Below are 21687 nucleotides of genomic sequence, written 5' to 3'. Positions count from 1 at the left end.
GTCTTTCGTAAACCCGGGAGAGGTTAACAAAACGGGTCACGGTCTCCATTTACACCGCCAAAACAACCGAATGGTTTAAAAAAAAGGAAAATAAATTACTCTGTACCTTTGGAGGGTGGAGAGGGAGGAGGAGAGAGGGGGGGGAGCGGAGGGGGGGGGAGGGAGGGGGGGAGGAGAGAGGGGGGGGGGGGAGAGAGAGAGAGAGGGGAGGGGGGAGAGGGGAGAGAGAGAGAGAGAGAGAGAGAGAGAGAGAGAGAGAGAGAGAGAGAGGGAGAGTGAGAGAGAGAGAGAGAGAGGGGGAGAGGAGAGAGAGAGGAAGAGAGAGAGAGAGAGAGGGAGAGAGAGAGAGAAAGAGAGGAGGAGAGGGAGAGGGAGAGAAACAAGAAAAAGGGAGTGGAAAAGGAAGAGACAATGCCTTATCGATGCGGGCAACTCTGATTGAAATGAGGAATCAAGGTGGCATCAAACGAGATGTCAAGCTGAATGGAAACATCACTGCGGTACCCCATCACTGTGCTAGCTTCATCAGTCTTGTAGCGGAGATCTCTCCAAGTGAGAGACACAGTCCAGCTCTCTTTCGGCCCCACTTCACGGCAGGGCGAGGGGAGGGGGGGGGGGGGGGGGGGGGTGGGGGTTGGGGGTTGGGGGGAGGGGAAGAGGGGCGAGGAAGACGAGCCTCCCTTGTCCTAGCGGTTGTTCTTCACGGCTTCCTTCGCCGCGATGATCAGGGGGGTGAGGCTGGAGAGCGGCTTCGCAAATTTCAGGAACGGGTGCTGCGGAAGAGAAGAGAGCACGTTGGCACACACGCACGGCGAGAACAAAGGGTCATTGTTTCAGTAACGAGTTTAGGGGCCACGGTAGAGTCGCTGCCTCACAGCGCCAGAGACCCAGGTTCGATCCTGACCTCGGCTGCTGTTGGTACAGAGTTTGTACGTTCTCTCAGAGACTGCGTGGGTTTTCTCCGGGTGCTCCGGTTTCCTCCCACACTCCAAAGACGTACAGGATTGTTGGCTAATTGGTTTCAGTATGAATTGAGAATTGTAGGGGGCGCTGCTCTGCTCAAACTTTTTTTATTTTTTAGTATGTTTTAAAGTATGTATTTAATGTTCCTTCGTGTGTTTTGTGTGTGGGGGTGGTGTGTGGGGGGTGGTGTGGGGGGGTAAGAGGGGGAAACCGCTTTGGTCGCCTCCTCCATGGAGAGGCGACTTTTTCCAGGTCGCCTCCCCCGTGGCCTAACATCAAGGATCGGCGCGGCCTTTCCCGGAGACACGCCCGGGGGCTTCAGCGGCGGGCGCAGCGTGGACTCTCGTTGTGGAGCGGGTGAGCCCTCGCTGGGGCTCGCTGGAGGGGAGCGCTCCGTTTCGCTGGCCCGGGGCAGCCGGCAGCCTGAAGCCGCGGTCTGCAGAGCTCCAGCTGGTGCGGCGTCTACAGCCCGGGATCCCTCATGGGGGACCCGGGGGAAGAAGAAGCCATCACTGCCGGCCCGCGGCCAACTTCTACCGCGGGGCCGGCATGGACTCACCATCACCCCTGGAGGGGAGCTTCGACCGCCGGCCCTGCAGTCTACGGTGCTTCTGGCTGCGGCGGAGACTTTAAATCTCGACCGATCGGCCTACACCATCTTAAAGCCGCGGTCTCCGGTGAGGAAGAGCCGATCCTGGACTGACTCTGGACTCTGGTCCTGTCCACGGGGGGGAAATGGAGGAGGACTGGCCAAATTTTGTGCCTTCCACCACAGTGATGAATGCTGTGGTGGATGTTTGTGTTACAGTTTTATTGTGGTTGTGTGTTCTTTATTATTGTACCGCTGCAGACAACCCAAATTCCACCGACCCTGGATGTGTGGCAAATAAATTCTATCTTATCTTATCTTGTAAATTGTCCCTAGTGTCGGATGGTGCTAGTGTAAGGGGTGATCGCTGGTCGGTGCGGACTCAGTGGGAAGAAGGGCCTGTTTCCGCACTGTATTTCTAAACTAAACTAAGCAATGTAGAATCATAGAGCTGTACGGCGGGGAAGCAGGCCCTTCGGCCCATCATGTCCATGCTGGCCAAATTGGCACAATGGGCTGTTCCAATTTACCTGGATTATGCCCAAAGGCCTCTAATCATCACCTCCACATAATTAATTACAACTGCAGCATTGCTGCAATTGGCCATTGAAAACCACGGTGATGAAACAGTAGAAAATATAACATCCTACAATGCGGCATGGTGGCGCAGCGGTAGAGTTGCTGCCTCACAGCGCAAGGGTCCCGGGTTCGATCCTGACTACGGATGCTGTCCGTACGGAGTTTGTACGTTCTCCCCGTGACCTGCGTGGGTTTTCTCCGGGATCTTCGCTTTCCTCCCCCACTCCAAAGACGTACAGGTTTGCCGGTTAATTGGCTTTGGTGTAAATATAAATTAACCCTCGTGTGTGTGAGATAGTGTTAGTGTGCGGGGATCGCTGGTCTGAGCAGACTCGGTGGGCTGAACAGCCTGTTTCCATGCTGGTTTTTCTAAACTAAACTAAACATAGAAACATAGAAAATAGGTGCAGGAGGAGGCCATTCGGCCCTTCGAGCCAGCACCATTCGCCATTCATTGTGATCGTGGCTGATCGTCCCCTATCAATAACCCGTGCCTGTCTTCTCCCCATATCCCTTGACTCCACTAGCCCCTAGAGCTCTATCTAACTTTCTCTTAAATCCATCCAGTGACTTGGCCTCCACTGCCCTCTGTGGCAGGGAGGCTAAAACTGCTGATTGAAGCTGAACAGTACACCCTTAAGCAACTGGAACAAGCAAAGGCAGCACGGCGGTAGAGTCTCAGCCTCACAGAGCCAGAGATCCAGGTTTGATCCTGACTGCGGGTGCTGTCTGTGCGGAGTTTGCACGTTATCCCTGAGACCTATGGGTTTCCGCTGGTTTTCTCACACACTCCAAAGACATGTGGATTTGTGAGTTAATTGGCTTGTGTAAATTGCCCTCAGATAACTATATCCTGCATTCTCTATCCGTCCCTTTACCCAGGAACAGGGAGATAGGGGATCTGAATGTGTGGCTGGGGGGGTTGGTACAGGGAGAAAGGATTTAGCTTTATAGACCACTGGGGTCTCTTCTGGGGTAGGGGTGACCTGTACAAAAGGGACGGGTTACACCTTAACTGGAGGGGGACCAACATTCTGGCAGGCAGGTTTGCTAGGGCTACACGTGTGGGTTTAAGCTAAATAGTGGGGGGGAGGGATTGACAAATTGGGAGTATAAAGATGGAGTTAAAGGGGAAGTGGCTACAGGAAAAAGTACAAAAGATTCCTAAATTAATTGGAAGGAAAGTTCGAGAAGGGATAAGAGAGTAAGGTCAGGGCCAATAATGACCGGTGTTAGAGGGGAGGTGAATACCGGTTAAAGTGTTGTATATGAATGCGTGAAGTATAAGAAATAAAGTGGACGAGCTTGAGGCTCAGTTAGAAATTGGCAAGTATGATGTTGTGGGAATTACAGAGACATGGCTGCAAGAGGACCAGGGCTGGGAACTGAATATTCAAGGGCATACGTCCTATCGAAAAGACAGACAGGTGGGCAGAGTGGGTGGGGTGGCTCTGTTGGTGAGGAATGAAATTCAGGCCCTTGCGACGGGTGACATTGAAATAGGAGACGTGGAGTCGGTATGGATAGAACTGAGGAATTGTAAGGGTGGAAAGACTCTAGTGGGAGTTATCTACAGGCCAATGAGGTGGCCCCATAGCAGAAGCGTCCACATCACGGGGGGCTGGGAACTGGACGTATCCTGAGCTAATTCTGCTACCACCATCATCTACTGCCACAAGTTTTGGTCTCCAAATCTGAGGAAGGACATTATTGCCATAGAGGGAGTGCAGAGAAGGTTCACCAGACTGATTCCTGGGATGTCAGGACTGTCTTATGAAGAAAGACTGGATAGACTTGGTTTATACTCTCTAGAATTTAGGAGATTGAGAGGGGATCTTATAGAAACTTACAAAATTCTTAAGGGGTTGGACAGGCTAGATGCAGGAAGATTGTTCCCGATGTTGGGGAAGTCCAGGACAAGGGGTCACAGCTTAAGGATAGGGGGAAATCCTTTAAAACCGAGATGAGAAGAACTTTTTTCACACAGAGAGTGGTGAATCTCTGGAACTCTCTGCCACAGAGGGTAGTTGGGGCCAGTTCATTGGCTATATTTAAGAGGGAGTTAGATGTGGCCCTTGTGGCTAAGGGAATCAGAGGGTATGGAGAGAAGGCAGGTACAGGATACTGAGTTGGATGATCAGCCATGATTATATTGAATGGCGGTGCAGGCTCGAAGGGCCGAATGACCTACTCCTGCACCTAATTTCTATGTTTCTATGTTTCTAAGTGATGGCTCCCACTGATTGTTCCCGGAAGCTTGCGTCCTTTTCAGGAAGGACGATGACAGCGAGGTCAACATGGAAGATAGACATGAAGGATGAAGACCAACTTGGTAGATAGTAGCTCAGGACTGCTTTTCACTGTACCTCAGTAATAGGCCGAAACCCAAGCCTAACTGTGTATTAGATCATGAGAGGGATAGATTGGGTAGATGCACAGAGTCCCTTGCTCAGAGTGGATGAATAGGTTTAAGGTGAAGGGGAAAAGATTTAATAGGAATCTGAGGGGTCACTTTTTCACACAAGGGGTGGTGGGTGTATGGAACAAGCTGCCAGAGGATGCAGTTGAGGCTGGGAATATCCCAATGTTTAGGAAACAGTTAGACAGGTACATGGATGGGACAGGTTTGAAGGGATATGGACAAAAGGTGGGCAGGTGGGACTAGTGTAGCTGGGACATGTTGGCTGGTTTGGGCAAGTTGGGCTGAGGGGGCTGTTTCCACACTGTATCACTCTATGATATAAAGTGTACCAAAGGTTCCACGCTGTATCACTCTATGACTCTACAACTGCTTCTCCTCTTCCCGAGCATTGCCCCATTTTCTCTCCAAGCCCTTGAGTGGTAGAAAAGCGGAGTATACAGAACCTGCAGGAGCTCCTTGGCCGAGCCTCGACGCTCCACATCCATCTCCAAACAGCGATTGAGGAAATCCCGGAAGATTCCCGACAGTTTCTCTGGATTCTGTAGTTCTGGAGTCCCATTGGTGGCAATCAAATACAGAGCCTAGCAAACAAAGGCACCAACAACAGGAGATTGATTCATTAATGGAAGGTGAGGGTTCCTTTCAAGAGCAATGTTAGGCATTTAATAGATAACATAGAACAGTACGGCCTAGGCCCTTCAGCCCACAGTATCCCTGCTAGAATTGAAGCTCCTGTGCTTGCATGTAATCCTTACCCCTCCATACACAGGCTTGAAGGGCCGAATGGCCTACTCCTGCACCTATTGACTATAGTCTATACCCAGCATAGCCACCTGCCCATCGAAAACCCACTGTGGAAACAGGCCCTTCGACCTTCAGCCTGAAGAAGGACCTTCGACCCGAAAGGCCACCCATTCCTTCTCTCCAGAGATGCTGCCTCTGCCGCTGAGTTACTCTGGCATTCTGTGTCTATCTTCGGTTTAAACCAGCACCTGCAGTTCCTTCCCACACAATACAAACAAAGAATGCTCTTCTTTCAAAGATCTGCTTTGAGTTGTGGATACCAGTGAGGTGCTACTAAGGACAAATGGAACTAAACTCAAGCAATAAACGGCAGCCAATATATGTAGCAAAACTGATAGGGGGAACTCTGCAATGTATGGTGTTATTGTGTGTGACTGTTAGATGCAGTGAATCAATACTATGTTTAGAGATACAGCACGGAAACAGCCCCTTCCGCCCACTGAGTCCGCACTGACCAGCGATTCCCCGCACACTAACACTATCCCACACACACTAGGGACAATTTACAATTATACCAAGCCAATTAACCTACAAATCTGTACGTCTTTGGAGTGTGGGAGGAAACCGAAGATCTCGGAGAAAACCCAAGCAGGTCACGGGGAGAACGTACAAACTGCGTACAGACAGACAGCACCGGCAGTCAGGATTGAACCTGGGTCTCTGGCGCTGTAAGGCAGCAACTCTACCCACTGCTCCATTGAGGTAGGACAATTGGCCATGTGGATCGGCGGGACTCATGGTAAAATGATTCTGCGCTGAAATAGCTGAGGCCAAATAGCAGAGTACGACCTCACGGCACCTGGGCTGTAGTGCCAGCCAACAGCAAACTATTCATATAGAGTGAAACAGGCCCTTTGCCCAACTTGCCCACACCAGCCAACACGTCCCAGCTACACTAGTCCCACCTGCCTGCGCTTGGTCTATATCTCTCCATGTACCTGTCTAACTGTTTGTTAAACGTTGGGATAGTCCCTGCCTCAACCACCTCCTCTGGCAGCTTGTTCTTATGACTGTCTTATGAAGAAAGACTGGATAGACTTGGTTTATACTCTCTAGAATTTAGAAGATTGAGAGGGGATCTTATAGAAACTTACAAAATTCTTAAGGGGTTGGACAGGCTAGATGCAGGAATATTGTTCCCGATGTTAGGGAAGTCCAGGACAAGGGGTCACAGCTTAAGGATAAGGGGGAAATCCTTTAAAACCGAGATGAGCAGAACTTTTTTCACACAGAGAGTGGTGAATCTCTGGAACTCTCTGCCACAGAGGGTAGTTGAGGCCAGTTCAATGGCTATATTTAAGAGGGAGTTAGATGTGGCCCTTGTGGCTAAGGGGATCAGGGGGTATGGAGAGAAGGCAGGTACGGGATACTGAGTTGGATGATCAGCCATGATCATATTGAATGTACCTGTCTACAGGCTCGAAGGGCCGAATGGCCTAATCCTCAACTAATTTCTGGTTTCTATGTTCCATACATCCACCACCCTTTGTGTGAAAATGTTACCCCTCAAATTCCTATTAAATCTTTTCCCCTTCACCTTAAACCTATTTCCTCTGGTCCATGATTTATCTACTCTGCGCAAGAGACTCTGTGCATCTACCCACCTTTGCCTTCCCTCCCCCTGTCCCAGTTCTCCGACTAGTCTGACTGTTCTCATTTACATTTTTTCTCCGTTTACTTTGTTGTTAATTTCTCCGGGCGAACTATGATCTATTCTACATTTTGCTGGATCTGCATTCCCTTTGTCTGGTCTTCACACCCAACAACTCCTTAGCTCTGTGTCTCCCTCTCCCCTGATTCATTCTGAGGAAGGGCCTCGACCAGAAACATTGCCCATTGCTTCTCTCCAGAGATGCTGCCCGTCCCGCTGAGTTACTCCAGCACTTTGCGTCTATCTTCGGTTCAAACCAGCACCTGCAGTTCCTCCCTACAACTGTGCATCGATCTATTCCTCTCATGATTTTGTACACCTCTATAAGATGCAGTCCAATCTCAACCCTGAATTCCCGCGTACAGTCTAGGTCACTGGAGGATAAAGACGGGCTGAGTTGCAAAATATTCCCACTGCCTATGTTTGAAAATGTCTTCCGGGCAATTACTTTTAAAAAGTGATGAATGTTTGTGCCAGCTGGTTTGTTGCAGACATTAGCAAGCAGGATTCTGTGATAAATTGGAAGAATAAGATGAGGTGAATAAGATGAGACGGAAATTGTTCTGTGAGTATTTAATGCTGAATCATAATTTCCACGCTGAAAAACCTGCACAAAATATCCTACACAGGCAAAAATAAATACAAGAATTAATTATGGAATTAATAATGACCCAAACGTTAGGTCACCATACTATGGTTTTGGACACCGTGTTGAAGGAAAGATGTTGTCAAGCTTCATAAGTGATAGGAGCAGATTTAGGCCATTCGGCCCATCAAGTCTGCTCCGCCATTCAATCATGGCTGATCTGTCTGTCCCTCCTAACCCCATTCTCCTGCCTTCTCCCCATAACCCCCGACACCCGCACTAATCAAGAATCGATTCATCACCGCCTTAAAAATATCATTTGACTTGCGCTCCACAGCCTTCTGTGGCTTGAAATAGTTCAGAGATGATTTACCAAGATGTTGCTAGGACTTGAGGGACTGAGCTAAGGGCAGTCGAGCAGGCTAGGACTTTATTCCTTGGAGCGCAGAAGGATGAGGGGTGATCTTATAGAGGCGCATAAGATCATGAGAGGAATAGATTGGGTAGAGGCACAGAGTCTCTTACCCAGAGTAGGGAAATGTAGAATCAGAGGATGTGGGTTTAAGGCGGAGGGGGGGGATATTCAATTGCTGAATCCCTCTGCTGATCTTCTGATTACTGACATGTGTTAAGCAATGGAGCTTTGAAACGTCGGGCAATGGGGTGCATGAAGGGGGAGAATGTGACCGATACAAACAATGAGTCTGAGGAAGGGTCTCGACCCACGATCACCAAAGATGCAGCCTCACCCGCTGAGTTACTCCACCACTTTGTGCCTCTCGCAAACCATTACTCCACTGATTACTGAACTGGGAAGACTTGTTACCATTTGGGTTTGCTCACATCTTCAGACGATGGCAAGAATTCAAGCAACAGAGCCGGCACGGTGGCGCAATGGGTCGAGTTGCTGCCTCACAGCGCCAGAGACCCAGGTTCCATCCTGACTACGGGTGCTGCCTGTACGGAGTTTGCAGGATCTCCCCGTGACCTGTGTGTGGGTTTTCTCCGGGTGCTCTCCGGTTCCCTCCCTCACTCCAAAGACGGCAGGTTTGTGGGTTCATTGCCCTGGTGGGTGGGGTTGTATATGGCCCCTGGTGTGTGTGCAGGACAGTGTGCGGGGATCGCTGGTCGGCACGGACTTGTCCACAGATTTGGCGGCTGATCGGCTTTGATAAAATTGTAAATTGACCCTAGTGTGTGTGGGATAATGCTGGCGTACGGGGGTGATGGTTGGTCAGCACGGACTCGGTGGGCCGAAGGGCCTGCAACTCTAACGTCTAAGAGTCCAACGCTCTGTTTTGTCACAAGCAACTTACCCTGAGAGGGTTTTCATTCAGATAAGGCGGTTCTCCCTCAATCATTTCAATCGCCATGATGCCCAACGACCAAATGTCTACCTTGGGGCCATAGGCTTTCCGTGTTACTACTTCAGGTGCCATCCAGTACGGAGTTCCCACCATTGTGCTCCGTTTATTCTGCTCAGGCGTGATCTGAGCACAGAACCCAAAATCAGCTGAAAGTTGACCAAAAAAAAGTTGTTATTATTATTATTATTATTATTATTATTAACAGGGGACCGGAACATGCAGGACACCGCAGAGAAAGTTGCAGAACTAGAGAGATCTGGGAGAGATACAAGAAGCTGGAGCAACTTCAGAGTATTGTGTTCAGTTCTGGGCACCGTGTTACAGGGAAGATGCAGTCCCACGGTGAGGATTCACAAGGATGTTCTTGGTTTCTGGGTCCTCCAAAATATTCCAAATGGAATTTAAACTGGAGGTGGTGGAGGGAGGACTTAAGCCAGAAAGGGTTTTTGGGAAGAAAGAGCTACTTTAAATTTAGTTGCATCTGGTTGGGTAACTATAGTTGGGTGGAGATTATTCCATGCTTTAATTGTGCGGGGGAAGAACGAATTGCTGTACACATCTGTCTTTGTAGCTGGGATCACAAATTGGATCAAATGCCCTCGTCTGCTCCTAATTGGATTGGGTTTGGTGTAGGTCTTGTAGTCTATGTCGAGCTGACCATTTAACATTTTGTAAAAACAGGTCAAACGGTGAGCTTCATTCACGTCTGTCATGGAGAGGGTTCCACCCCAGAGAATTCAGAAGGTTGGTGACACTCGCTTCTCTCTCATGGGTGTTAGTAACAAATCGAGCTGCCTGTCTTTGGACACGTTCGATGGAAGAAATGTTTTTATTTGTGCTTGGGTCCCATGCTGCAACTGCGTAGTCCAAATGAGGTCTAACGAGGGTGAAGTATAGCTTCTCCTTGTTGCCAGGACTGGAAGGTCTGAGCTATGGGGAGAGGTTGAGCAGGCTGGGACTCTATTCCTTTGAAATGCAGGAGGATGAGGGATGATCTTATAGAGATATATAAGATTATGAGGGGAATAGATCGGGTAGATGCACAGAGTCTCTTGCCCAGAGTAGGTGAGTCGAGGACCAGAGGACATAGGTTTAAGATGTTGGGGAAAAGATTTAATAGGAATTTGAGGAGTAATTTTGTCACACAGAGGGTGGTGGGTGTATGGAACGAGCTGTCAGAGGAGGTAGTTGAGGCTGGGACTATCCCAACCTTTAAGAAACAGTTAGACAGGTACATGGATCGGGCAGGTTTGGAGGGATATGGAACAAACGCAGGCAGGTGGGACTAGTGTAGCCGGGACATGTTGGCCGGCGTGGGCAGGTTGGTCCATAGGGCCAGTTTCCACGCTGTATCTCTGTAGTCTAAAGACTGCAGTCAGATTTCTCTGTGTGTAGATGCCACTTGTGAAACTTTGCGTGCTTAGAGAAACTTGGAGGAAGGAACTGCAGGTGCTGGTTTGCACCGAAGATAGACACAAAATACTGGAGCAACTCAGCGGGACAGGCAGCATCTTTGGAGAGAAGGAATGGGTGACATTTCGGGTCGAGGCCCTTCTTCAGACGGCTCGACCCAAAACCTCACCCATTCCATCTCTCCGGAGATGCTACCTGACCCGCTGAGTTACTCCAGCATTTTCTATCTATCCTAGAGAATTGGGGTGTGGAGAAATGTGAAAGGAACGATGAATTGTTTTTGTAGAAGAGCAATCAATCTCTTGCATCAGGTAGCCATAAATTCATAAGTAATAGGAGCAGAATTAGGCCATTCAGCCCATCGAGTCTACTCCGCCATTCAATCATGGCTGATCTATCTCTCCCTCCAAACCCCATTCTCCTGCCTTCTCCCCATAACATATTGGAGTAACTGCTTGATTAGGACGGGTGTCAGAGGTTATGGGGAGAAGGCAGGAGAATGGGGTTCGGAGGGAGAGATAGATCTGAATGGCGGAGTAGACTTGATGGGCTGAATGGCCCAATTTTGCTCCTATTCCTTATGGACTCTATGACACCCGCGCTAATCAAAGAACGTTTTTTGTTTCCACTTACTTAATTTAACGGACCCGTCCATTCCCAGCAGGATGTTGTCACTCTTGATGTCTCTGTGGATAACCTGATTTGCGTGCAGGAACTCTAAGGCCTGCAAACACTAGCACAAAAACAAGAGAATCGTGTTAATAACGCCGCAGGAAGGAACTGCAGACGCTGGTTTGCACCGAAGATAGACACAAAGTGCTGGAGGAACTCAGCGGGACAGGCAGCGTCTCTGGGGAGAAGGAATGGGTGACGTTTCGGGTCGAGACCCTCCTTCACTCCAGCATCTCGTGTCTATCATGTTGAGGACTCTTTCCGTCACAAAGCAAACGTCAACCTGTAAATCACCGTTTGACCACATGGTGGTGCCACACTCAAGGTTTTACCATGTTTTAACCAGGGGATGTTTGATTTTTCACAAAGCTTTAGAGAGATACAGCGCGGAAGCGGTCCCTTTGGCCCCCCGAGTCCGCGCCGACCAGCGATCACCCCGTACACTAGCGCTATCCTACACACTGGCGACAATTTTACCAAAGCCAATTGACCCACGTCTTTGGAGCGTGGGAGGAAACCGGAGCACCCGGAGAAAACCCACGCGGGTCACAGGGAGAACGTGCAAACTCCGTGTAGGCAGCACCCGTAGTCAGGATTGAACCTGGGTCTCTGGCGCTGTGAGGCCGCAACTCTACTGCTGCGCCACCGTGCAAAGAATAAAAAACACTTCAGTTTGTAACTTTGTGCATTCCCTGTGGCTGAATCCTTGCAGCTTGCTAATCTATCAATGACGCAACTAATTAGCAGAAAGGCTCATGATGTCACAGGGCACCCATGGTTTTAAATTCCACGTTGTGCATTTCTGGTCGACTGTGTTTCCACTTAGGATTTTACTATCTGCCTCAATCTAACCTCCAGTGATGCAGATTAACATTGCCTCTCACGTGTGGAGAGTGGATGCAAATGTGGGATAATGTAGAACTAGTGTGAATACCCGGGTGCTCGATGGCCAGCATGGACTCAGTGGGCCGAAGGGTCTATTTCCATGCTGTATCACTAAGGTAAGTAAAAAGTACACCTAAGCTAAACTCATGCTAAACCTACTGCGAAACTACTGTGAAACTAATTTGAAACTAACTCGAAACTATTGCTAAACGAATGCTAAACTAATTTTCAACTAATGCTAAACCTCAGCTAAACTAATGCTGAACTAATTCAGATTCAGATTCAGATTCAACTTTAATTGTCATTGTCAGTGTACAGAGACAACAAAATACATTTAGCATCTCCCTGGAAGAGCGACATAGCATATGATTTGAATAAATATTTACTACTAAACTACTGCCAATGCTCCACTCTTTCCCAGAGAAACAAACCTCTCCGTTCTGGTTTAGGTTCATTATTGTCACGTGTACTGAGGTACAGTGAAAAGTTTGGCACACATGGTATCCAATCAGATATATATGCCATACACAAACACAACCAAGCCAAACTCGTACACTAGGTGGAGCAATGGGGAAGATACAGAGTGCAGAATCTAGTTTCTCAGCATTGTAGCGCATCAGTTCCAGGGACAAAGTCCAATGTCCGCAATGGGGTAGAGGTGAATCGGACAGTACCCTAGCTTATCGAGGGACCGTTCAGAAGCCTGAGCACAGAGGGGAAGAAGCTGTTCCTGAGTCTGATGGTGCGCTCTTTCAAGCTTCTGTACCTTCTGCCGGACGGGAGCCGGGAGAAGAAGGAATGACTGGGGTGGGACAAGTCTTTGATTATGTTGAATGAATGAATGAATGAATAAGTTTATTGGCCAAGTATTCACATACAAGGAATTTGCCTTGGTGCTCCGCCCACGTGACAACATGACATACAGTGACAGTTACGAATGACACATAAAACACTAAACATTAATAATAAAACACCATTGATCAAACATGTGAAGCAAATAAAATACCAGAGCAAAAAGAGGCTACAGATTTTTGACTATTGACTAGAGCTACTACTCGTGGATAAAATTGTTTTTATGTCTGGCTGTGGCAGCTGGTGGCTGCTTTTCCGAGGTGGCGTGAAGTGTAGACGGAGTCAGTGGTGAGGAGACTGGTCTGGGCTACATCTAGAACTCTGCAATTTCTTGTGGTCTTGGGCAGAGCGGTTCCCAACCCAAGCTGTGAGACAAACCGACAGTATGCGTTCTACAGCGCATCTGTAGAAGTTGGTAAGAGTGGCTGGAGACAAGTCAACTTTTCTCAGTCTCCACAGGAAGTCTACGACAGATCATTGGTAATATTAATGAGAGAGGTGGAGGTGGAGCAAGTCAGACGAGTGATAGGTGGAAGGTAGACACAAATTGGTGGAGTAACTCAGCGGGACGGGCAGCATCTCTGGAGAGAAGGAATGGGTGACGTTTCGGGTCGAGACCCTTCTTCAGACTGAATCGGAGAGGGGATGGGACAAAGATAGAATGTAGTCAGAGACAGTAAGACTGATGGGAGAACTGGGAAGGGGAAGGGGATGGAGAGAGAGGGAAAGCAAGGGCTATCTGAAGTTAGAGAAGTCAATTCATAGCAAAAGGATTTGAGTATAGGAGCAGGGAGGTTCTACTGCAGTTGTACAGGGTCTTGGTGAGACCACACCTGGAGTATTGCGTACAGTTTTGGTCTTCTAATCTGAGGAAAGACATTCTTGCCATAGAGGGAGTGCAGAGAAGGTTCACCAGACTGATTCCTGGGATGTCAGGACTTTCATATGAACAAAGACTGGATAGACTCGGCTTGTACTCGCTAGAATTTAGAAGATTGAGGGGGGGATCTTATAGAAACTTACAAAATTCTTAAGGGGTTGGACAGGCTAGATGCAGGAAGATTGTTCCCGATGTTGGGGAAGTCCAGAACAAGGGGTCATAGTTTAAGGATAAGGGGGAAATCTTTTAGGACCGAGATGAGGAAAACTTTTTTCACACAGAGAGTGGTGAATCTCTGGAATTCTCTGCCGCAGAAGGTAGTTGAGGCACACAGTTCATTGGCTATATTTAAGAGGGAGTTAGATGTGGCCCTTGTGGCTAAGGGGATCAGGGGGTATGGAGAGAAGGCAGGTACAGGATACTGAGTTGGATGATCAGCCATGATCATATTGAATGGCGGTGCAGGTTCAAAGGGCCGAATGGCCTACTCCTGCACCTAATTTCTATGTTTGTATGTTCTTGCCGCTGGGGTGTAAACTACCTAAGCGAAATATGAGGTGCTGTTCCTCCAATTTGCGCTGGGCCTCACTCTGACCATGGAGAAGGCTCAGGACAGAAAGGTCAGATTGGGAATGGGAGGGGCAGTTGAAGTGCTGGGCCACCGGGAGATCAGGACTGAGCGGAGGTGTTGAGTGAAACGATCGCCGAACCTTCGCTTGGTCTCGCCGATGTAGGGAAGTGATAGGTGGATACAGGTGGTGGGGGTTTGAGTGGCAGATGGGTGGAGAGCGCCACAAAGGCTAGAGGTGAAAGGGAGTCGAAAGGGAATGAAGGAAGGAAATGCACCAAAGATAGACACAAAAAGCTGGAGTAACTCAGCAGGACATGCAACATCTCTGGCGAGAAGGAATGGGTGACGTTTCGGGTCGAGACCCTGAGTCTGTAGAAGGGTTCTGACCCAAAACGTCACCTATTATTTTTATCCAGAGATGCTGCCTGACCCGCTGAGTTACTCCAACACTTTGTGTCTACCTTGGGTATATTTGTGCAGACTTGTAACTATAACAATTACAACCCGGTTCGACCTGACGTTAATGGTCTCCTGGAATTGTAACTTCCTGCAGTAATTAGGCAGCCGGGACTGATCAGCTCCATCAAGCACCGCCCTAATTACTGGAGTGTCATCCTCAGGTGAGTGCAGTTTTTCCATTCAATGAAAGGTAGTGAAGCTCTTTGTGTTGGGCACAATAACACATTTACTATTCCGGCTACCGCCGTTATCACAGCAGATCAGGGGTAATCTGAGAGATGCAGCAAAATGAGATGCTACAACACAACGTCCTTTCAAACCAACTCGAGTGTGGCTGCAATATCCCAGCGATAATGGTGTTTGGTTTTTATGTGAGTGTGTGTGTGCGCACATGTATGTACACATGTGTATATACAAGTGTATGTGTATGTATTTACGTGTGTGTGTATATATCTATATGCATGTATATATGTGCGTGTGTGTATATATATCTATATGCATGTATATATGTGTATGTGTGTGTGTATGTGTATGTGTGTGTGTGTGTGTATATGTATGTGTATGTGTGTGTGTGTGTGTGTATATTTATGTGTGTGTGTATGTATATGTGTGTATGTATGTGTGTGTGTGTGTATATGTATGTGTGTGTGTGTATATGTGTGTGTGTGTGTGTGTGTATATATATGTATATGCATGTATATGTGTGTATGTGTGTGTGTGTATATATATCTATATGCATGTATATGTGTGTGTGTGTGTGTATATATATCTATATGCATGTATATGTGTGTATGTGTGTGTGTGTATATATATCTATATGTGTGTGTATGTGTGTGTGTGTATATATATCTATATGCATGTATATGTGTGTATGTGTGTGTGTGTATATATATATCTATATGCATGTATATATGTGCGTGTGTGCGCGCGTGTCTTGGATATATATATCCAATACTAGACCAAGGGGGACTTCCCGATGGAAATTTGGCAACAGCCCTTGTCTAAAGGGATCCCCTGAGGCACGCAGGTACTGTGGGATGATCAACCATGATGGGGGCCTGCGGTGTCACACACACACTAACCATTCCCCCCCCCCCACACAAAAGGATTTGGGGGGGGGGGGGATCTACTGAGTTGAGAGGGTTTGGGAGGAGGGGGGATTGGGGGGATCTGAGGGGAGGGAGAGATAGGAGGGGATTCCTGGGATGTCAGGGGTATGAGGAGGGGGGACTCGGTTTTTATTATATTGTTTTACAGCGTACAATGTTTACATATTCTGTTGTGCTGCCGCAGGTAAGAATATCATTGTTGTATCCAGTACCTATGACAATAAAACCTTCTGACTCTCGGGTAAACAGTGAGAAGTGGGCGGTTTATCGATGGGGAGAGATAGGTTAGAATTAATGGCCATCAAATATGGGTCATGGAAGAAAAAACTTTTTTTTTTATTGAGCAGAGAGGGGTCACTTCCAATATTGGCGATGGAAATAGTCAATTAGGCTTTTAATTGAATATTGGGTCGGCTCCAGAGGAAGATTAATGGGGGAAGTGCAAGGAAATTTTTCACCAGCGGGCGGCACGGTGGCGCAGCACTCTCACGGCGCTAGAGACCCGGGCTCTGTCTGGGTGCTGTCTGTATTGTGTTTGTACGTTCTCCCCGTGACCACATGGGTTTTCTCCGGGTGCTCAGGTCTCCCCCCACAGTCCAAAGACGTACAGGTTTGTAGGTTAATTTATCTTCGGTAAAAAATTGGAAATTGTCCCTTGTGTGTGGGGATCTTTGGCCACCACGGACTTGATGGGCCGAAGGGCTAGCTTCTGTGCTGTATCTCTAAACTAAACTATTTGGTTTGCTCTGTATCATCCATCCCCTTTGTTTTATCTATCTAACCTACGTAGGATCATAAGAGCAGGATTAGGCCATTCGGCCCATCAAGTCTACTCCGCCATTCAATCATGGCTAATCTATCTCTCCCTCTCAACCTCATTCTCCTGTCTTCTCCCCGTAACCCCTGACACCCGTAGTAATCAAGAGTATGTCAATCTCCGCTTTAAAAATATCCGTTGACTGGGCCTACCCAGCCAAAATTTCCACAGATTCACCACCCTCTGACTAAAGAAATTGCTCCTCATCTCCTTTTGGCTTCAATTTTCATATAAGGGTGGTCACGGTGGCGCAGCGATAGACTTGCTGCCTAACACCGAACGCAGCGCCGGAGACCCGGGTTCGATCCCGACTACAGACGCTGTCTGTACGGAGTTTGCACGTTCTCCCCATGACCTGCGTGGGTTTTCTCTGAGATCTTCGGTTTCCTCCCACCCTCCAAAGATGTACAGGTCTGCAGGCTAAATGACTTGGTAAATGTAAAGATTGTCCCTAGTGGGTGTAGGATAGTGTCAATGTGCGGGGATCGCTGGTCGGCGCGGACCCGGTGGGCAGAAGGGCCTGTTCCCATGCTGTATCTCAAACTAAACTATATTGGCTTCAGTACAATTGTAAATTGTCCCTAGTGTGTAGGACAGTGCTAATGTATCGGTGGTTGTTGGTCGGCACAAGCTCGGTGGGCCGAAGGGCCTGTTTCCGTGCTATATCGCTAAAGTCTAAAGAAGGGTTAGAGGAATGGTATTGGCATGGAATCAATATCCTCCCATCTTATCATAAGAACTGTTTGCTGCTATTCTAGTCAGCTTTAGAGGGATATATCCCTGATTGTGGAGTTCGGATGGGGTAGGATGGGGACCCACAGTCCCTACAGTCACAGGTCGATGGTGGAAAGGGTCAAGAGCTTCAAATTCCTGGGCGTGCACATCTCTGAAGATCTCTCCCGGTCCCAGAACACCGATGCAATTATAAAGAAAGCACATCAGTGCCTCTACTTCCTGAGAAGATTACGGAGAGTCGGGATGTCAAGGAGGACTCTCTCTAACTTCTACAGGTGCACAGTAGAGAGCATGGTGACCGGTTGCATCGTGGCTTGGTTCGGCAACTTGAGCGCCCTGGAGCGGAAAAGACTACAAAAAGTAGTAAACACTGCCCAGTCCATCATCGGCTCTGACCTCCCTACCATCGAGGGGATCTATCGCTGTCACTGCCTCATCAAAGACCCACACCATCCTGGCCACACACTCATCTCCCTGCTACTTTCAGGTAGAAGGTACAGGAGCCTGAAGACTGCAACATCCAGGTTCAGGAATAGCTACTTCCCCACAGCCACCAGGCTATTAAACTCAACTCAAACAAAACTCTGAACATTAATAAACCATTATCTGTTTATTTGCACCTCATCTGTTTATTTATTGATGTATGTATATATTTATATAATGGTATATGGACACACTGATCTGTTCTGTATTCATGCCTACTATGTTCTGTTGTGCTGAAGCAACGCAAGAATTTCATTGTCCTATCTGGGACACATGACAATAAACTCTCTTGAAGCTTGCTTGAATCTTGAATCTTGAATCTAAGCCTGAATATCAAATAGCTTCCATATTTAATTCTTATTCCCAAACAATTTCATTAAATTACAATATTAAATATTTTGCAAATCTTATTCATGAAGATTCTCACACGGATGTGCAGGAGAATGGAGGGATGTGGATCATGTGCGGGCAGGTAAGTAAGAGTTGGTCTTGGCATCAAGTTCGGCACAGACATCATGAAGGAACTGCTGATGCTGGAGTAACTCAGCGGGACAGGCAGCATCTCTGGAGAGAAGGAATGGCTGACGTTTCAGGTCGAGACCCTTCTTTAGACCAGTTTTTTGTGTCTATCTTTGGTTTGAACCGGTATCTGCTGTGCCTTCCTAGGCATTTTGTCCTGCCCTCCCTTGCTTTCAGCTTTCCACACTTCTCGTCAACAATCAGCCTGAAGAGACCCGACATGAAATGCCACGTATCCACGTTCTCCACAAATGCTGCCAGACCCGTCGAATATAGTTTAGTTTAGAGATACAGCGCGGAAATGAGCCTTCTGGCCCACCGAGCCCGCGCCGACCAGCGATCCTACACACGTACTGGGGCCAATTTACAACCAAAGCCAATTAACCTACAAACCTGTACGTCTTTGGAGAGTGGGAGGAAACCGGAGCACCTGGAGAAAACCCACAAGGTCACAGGGAGAACGTACAAACTCCGTACAGACAGCACTCGAGGTCAGGATGGAACCAGAGTCTCCGGCGCTGTGAGGCAGCGACTCTACCGCTGCGCCACCGTGCCATGGGTTGCATGTAAAAAATAAAGTGTGTCACTGTACAGGTGACTATAAAGTATCATTGATTCATCGCTCAATATTCCAGCACTCACCTCCCGACATACGGCTGCGATTTGCCCTTCATCCATGCACGTCTCCGTCACCACGTCTGTCAACGAACCCCCGGCCAGATATTCCATCACCACCCAGAGCTCATCCCCAACAAGATAACTGGCATGAGGGGAATAAATCAAAACAAGGCTTTGAGAAGATGGACACAAAAAGCTGGAGTAACAAGATAGTTCGTTGCTGGGAAGAAACGGTTCCTGATTCTGGAGGCGAGCGTTCTCACACTTCTGTACCTCTTGACTGATGGGAAAGGGGAGAAGAGGAAGTGGCCAGGGTGCGTCTTGCACTCGATTATGCTGCTGGCCTTGCCGAGGCAGCGTGAGGTTTAACTGGATAGGAAGGAACTGCAGATGCTGGTTTAAACCAAAGGTAGAAGCAAAGTGCTGGAGTAACTCAGCGGGCATCTCTGGAGAGAACGAATGGGTGACGTTTCTGGTCGGGAGCCTTCGTCAGACTGATATCAGAGGAGAGGGAGATACTGTGTATAGATAAGGAAGTGTAAGGTGTGAAGCCAGGACAAAGGGGATCGGGATTAAGGAAAATGTAGAATAGAGTATTTTCGTGTTCTTATTCTAGGTCTGCACGAAACTTGAGAGTCTTCAAGGTACAACCGAAGTCTTTAATATATTACGCAATGCTGGCAGCAAGACAACTCAAAATGTGTGATGTTTGGTGGATTGTGTAGGGTGGGAGGACCCGTTGCTCCTCCCGTGCAGCAGGTGGCGCTGCACAGCACAAAGGGAGATGTTTTGTATATAGTTTTCCTGTGTGTGTGTGTGTGTGTGAGTTGTCTTGCTGCCAGCATTGTATAATGTATTAAAGACTTCTGTTGTACCTTGAAGACTCTCAAGTTTAATGCAGACCTGGAATAAGAACACGAAAATTATTGTTAGCTGGGAGAAGGAAACATCAAAGCAAACAGAGATAAAATGTAGTCAGAGACAGGAACGCTGGTGGGAGAACTGGGAATTGGAGGGGATGGAGAGAGAGGGAAAGCAAGGGCTACTTGACGTTCATGGACTTTCTGTGTTTGTGCTTTTTTTAAATTCAATTTCAATTTTATTTTTAATATGTTTTATTATTTATTTATTATTTATTTTATTTTTTTTGTGATTTTTTTTAATGATACTGCCTGTAAGGGAAATTCATTTTGTTGTCTCAAATTGAGACAATGACAATAAATTTGAATACAATACAATACAATAAAATGTTAGAGAGGTCAATGTTCGTACCACTGGGATGCAAGCTGCCCGAGCAAAATATGAGGAGCTGTTACTCCAATTTGCGCTGGGCCTCACTCTGACAATGGAGGAGGCCCAGGACAGAAAGATCAGCGTGGGAATGGGAGGGGGAGTTAAAGTGTTTAGCAACCGGGAGATCAGGAAGGTCAAGGCGGACTGAACGGAGATGTTTAACAAAACCTCAGGCTCTCACCTAAACAAAGTTGAGTTGAGTTTATTGTCACGTGTACCGAGGTACAGTGAAAAACGTTTGTTGCGTGCTATCCAGTCAACAGAAAGACAACACATGATCGCAATAGAGCCATCCCTAAGATAGACACAAAAAGACTTGGATAGAGTGGATGTGGAGGATGTTTCCACTAGTGGGAGAGTCTAGGACCAGAGGACAGCCTCAGAATAAATGGACGTACCTTTGGGAAAGAGACAAAGAGGAATTTCTGTCGTCAGAGGGTGATGAATCTGAGGAATTCATTGCCACAGACGGCTGTGGAAGCCATCAATGGACATTTTTAAGGCAGAGATAAATTCTTGATTAGTACGGGAGTCAGGGGTTATGGGGAGAAGGCAGGAGAATGGGGTTGAGGGGAAATAGATCAGCCATGATTGAATGGCGGAATAGACTTGATGGGCCGAATAGCCTAATTCTGCTCCTATGACTGATGAGCATGGGCAATGTGATTGATTCTCAAAGGGTACATTGAAACAGAATTGTCAAACCGAGGTACGGATTTGGGCAAGACTCACCTGTCTAAATAGTTCACAATGTTTGCATTCTTATTTTCCCTCATGACCAGGATTTCATTTATAATCAACTCTTTCTTCGGCTGTTGCTGCAGATTCATCTGTTTAATCGCCACCTGCAATCAAATCCCGTGAAGGTTTGTGAAAAAGTCAAGCCTCATCAAAATGCGTCTTTCAAAAATTAAATTGAAAATAAAAGACACAAGGTTCTGGAGTAACAACAGGGAGAACGTGCAAACTCCATACAGGCAGCAACCGTGGTCAGGATCGAACCCGGGTCATAGAGTGATACAGTGTGGAAACAGGCCCTTCGGCCCAACTTGCCCACACTGGCCAACATGTCCCAGCTGCACTAGTCCCACCTGCCAGCATTTGGTCCATATCGCTCTAAACCTCTTATACATCGACGAGACCAAACGCAGAGAGGGCGATCATTTCGCGGAACACCTTTGCTCAGCCCGCCTGAACCAACCTGATCTCTCGATTACCAAACACTTTAATTCTCCTTCCCATTCCCACACAGATCCTTCTGTCCTCCTCCATTGTCAGAGTGAGGCTAAACGCAAATGGGAGGAACGGCATCTCATATTTCACCTGGGCAGCTTACACCACACTGGTATGAATATTGACTTCTCTAAATTCAGGTAGCCCCGGCATTCCCTCTCTCTCTATCCCTCCCCCACCCAAGTTG

General features: G+C 47.7%; 1 protein-coding gene across 4 annotated transcripts in view; it reads right to left on the bottom strand.

Annotated features, from left to right (window-relative positions):
- Positions 1-637: 637 nt before the first annotated feature.
- LOC129702017 (serine/threonine-protein kinase PAK 3) overlaps positions 638-21687 on the bottom strand; it is a 166658-nt gene continuing 145608 nt past the window's right edge. For all 4 annotated transcript variants that reach the window (XM_055643506.1, XM_055643508.1, XM_055643509.1 and 1 more), the window contains 6 exons: positions 21000-21112; positions 18999-19116; positions 11008-11107; positions 8911-9107; positions 4997-5134; positions 638-773 (listed from right to left, as the gene is read on the bottom strand). In XM_055643506.1, the coding sequence (XP_055499481.1) occupies positions 687-773; positions 4997-5134; positions 8911-9107; positions 11008-11107; positions 18999-19116; positions 21000-21112 (753 nt within the window). In that variant the 3' untranslated portion in view covers positions 638-686. The remainder of the gene's footprint in view (positions 774-4996; positions 5135-8910; positions 9108-11007; positions 11108-18998; positions 19117-20999; positions 21113-21687) is intronic.

The sequence above is a fragment of the Leucoraja erinacea genome, chromosome 12, assembly GCF_028641065.1.
Source record: "Leucoraja erinacea ecotype New England chromosome 12, Leri_hhj_1, whole genome shotgun sequence".
In the NCBI taxonomy this organism is placed as follows: Eukaryota; Metazoa; Chordata; class Chondrichthyes; order Rajiformes; family Rajidae; genus Leucoraja; species Leucoraja erinaceus.
The sequence above is the reverse complement of the archived record's forward strand: the minus strand, read 5'-3'. Positions and strand labels throughout refer to the sequence as shown.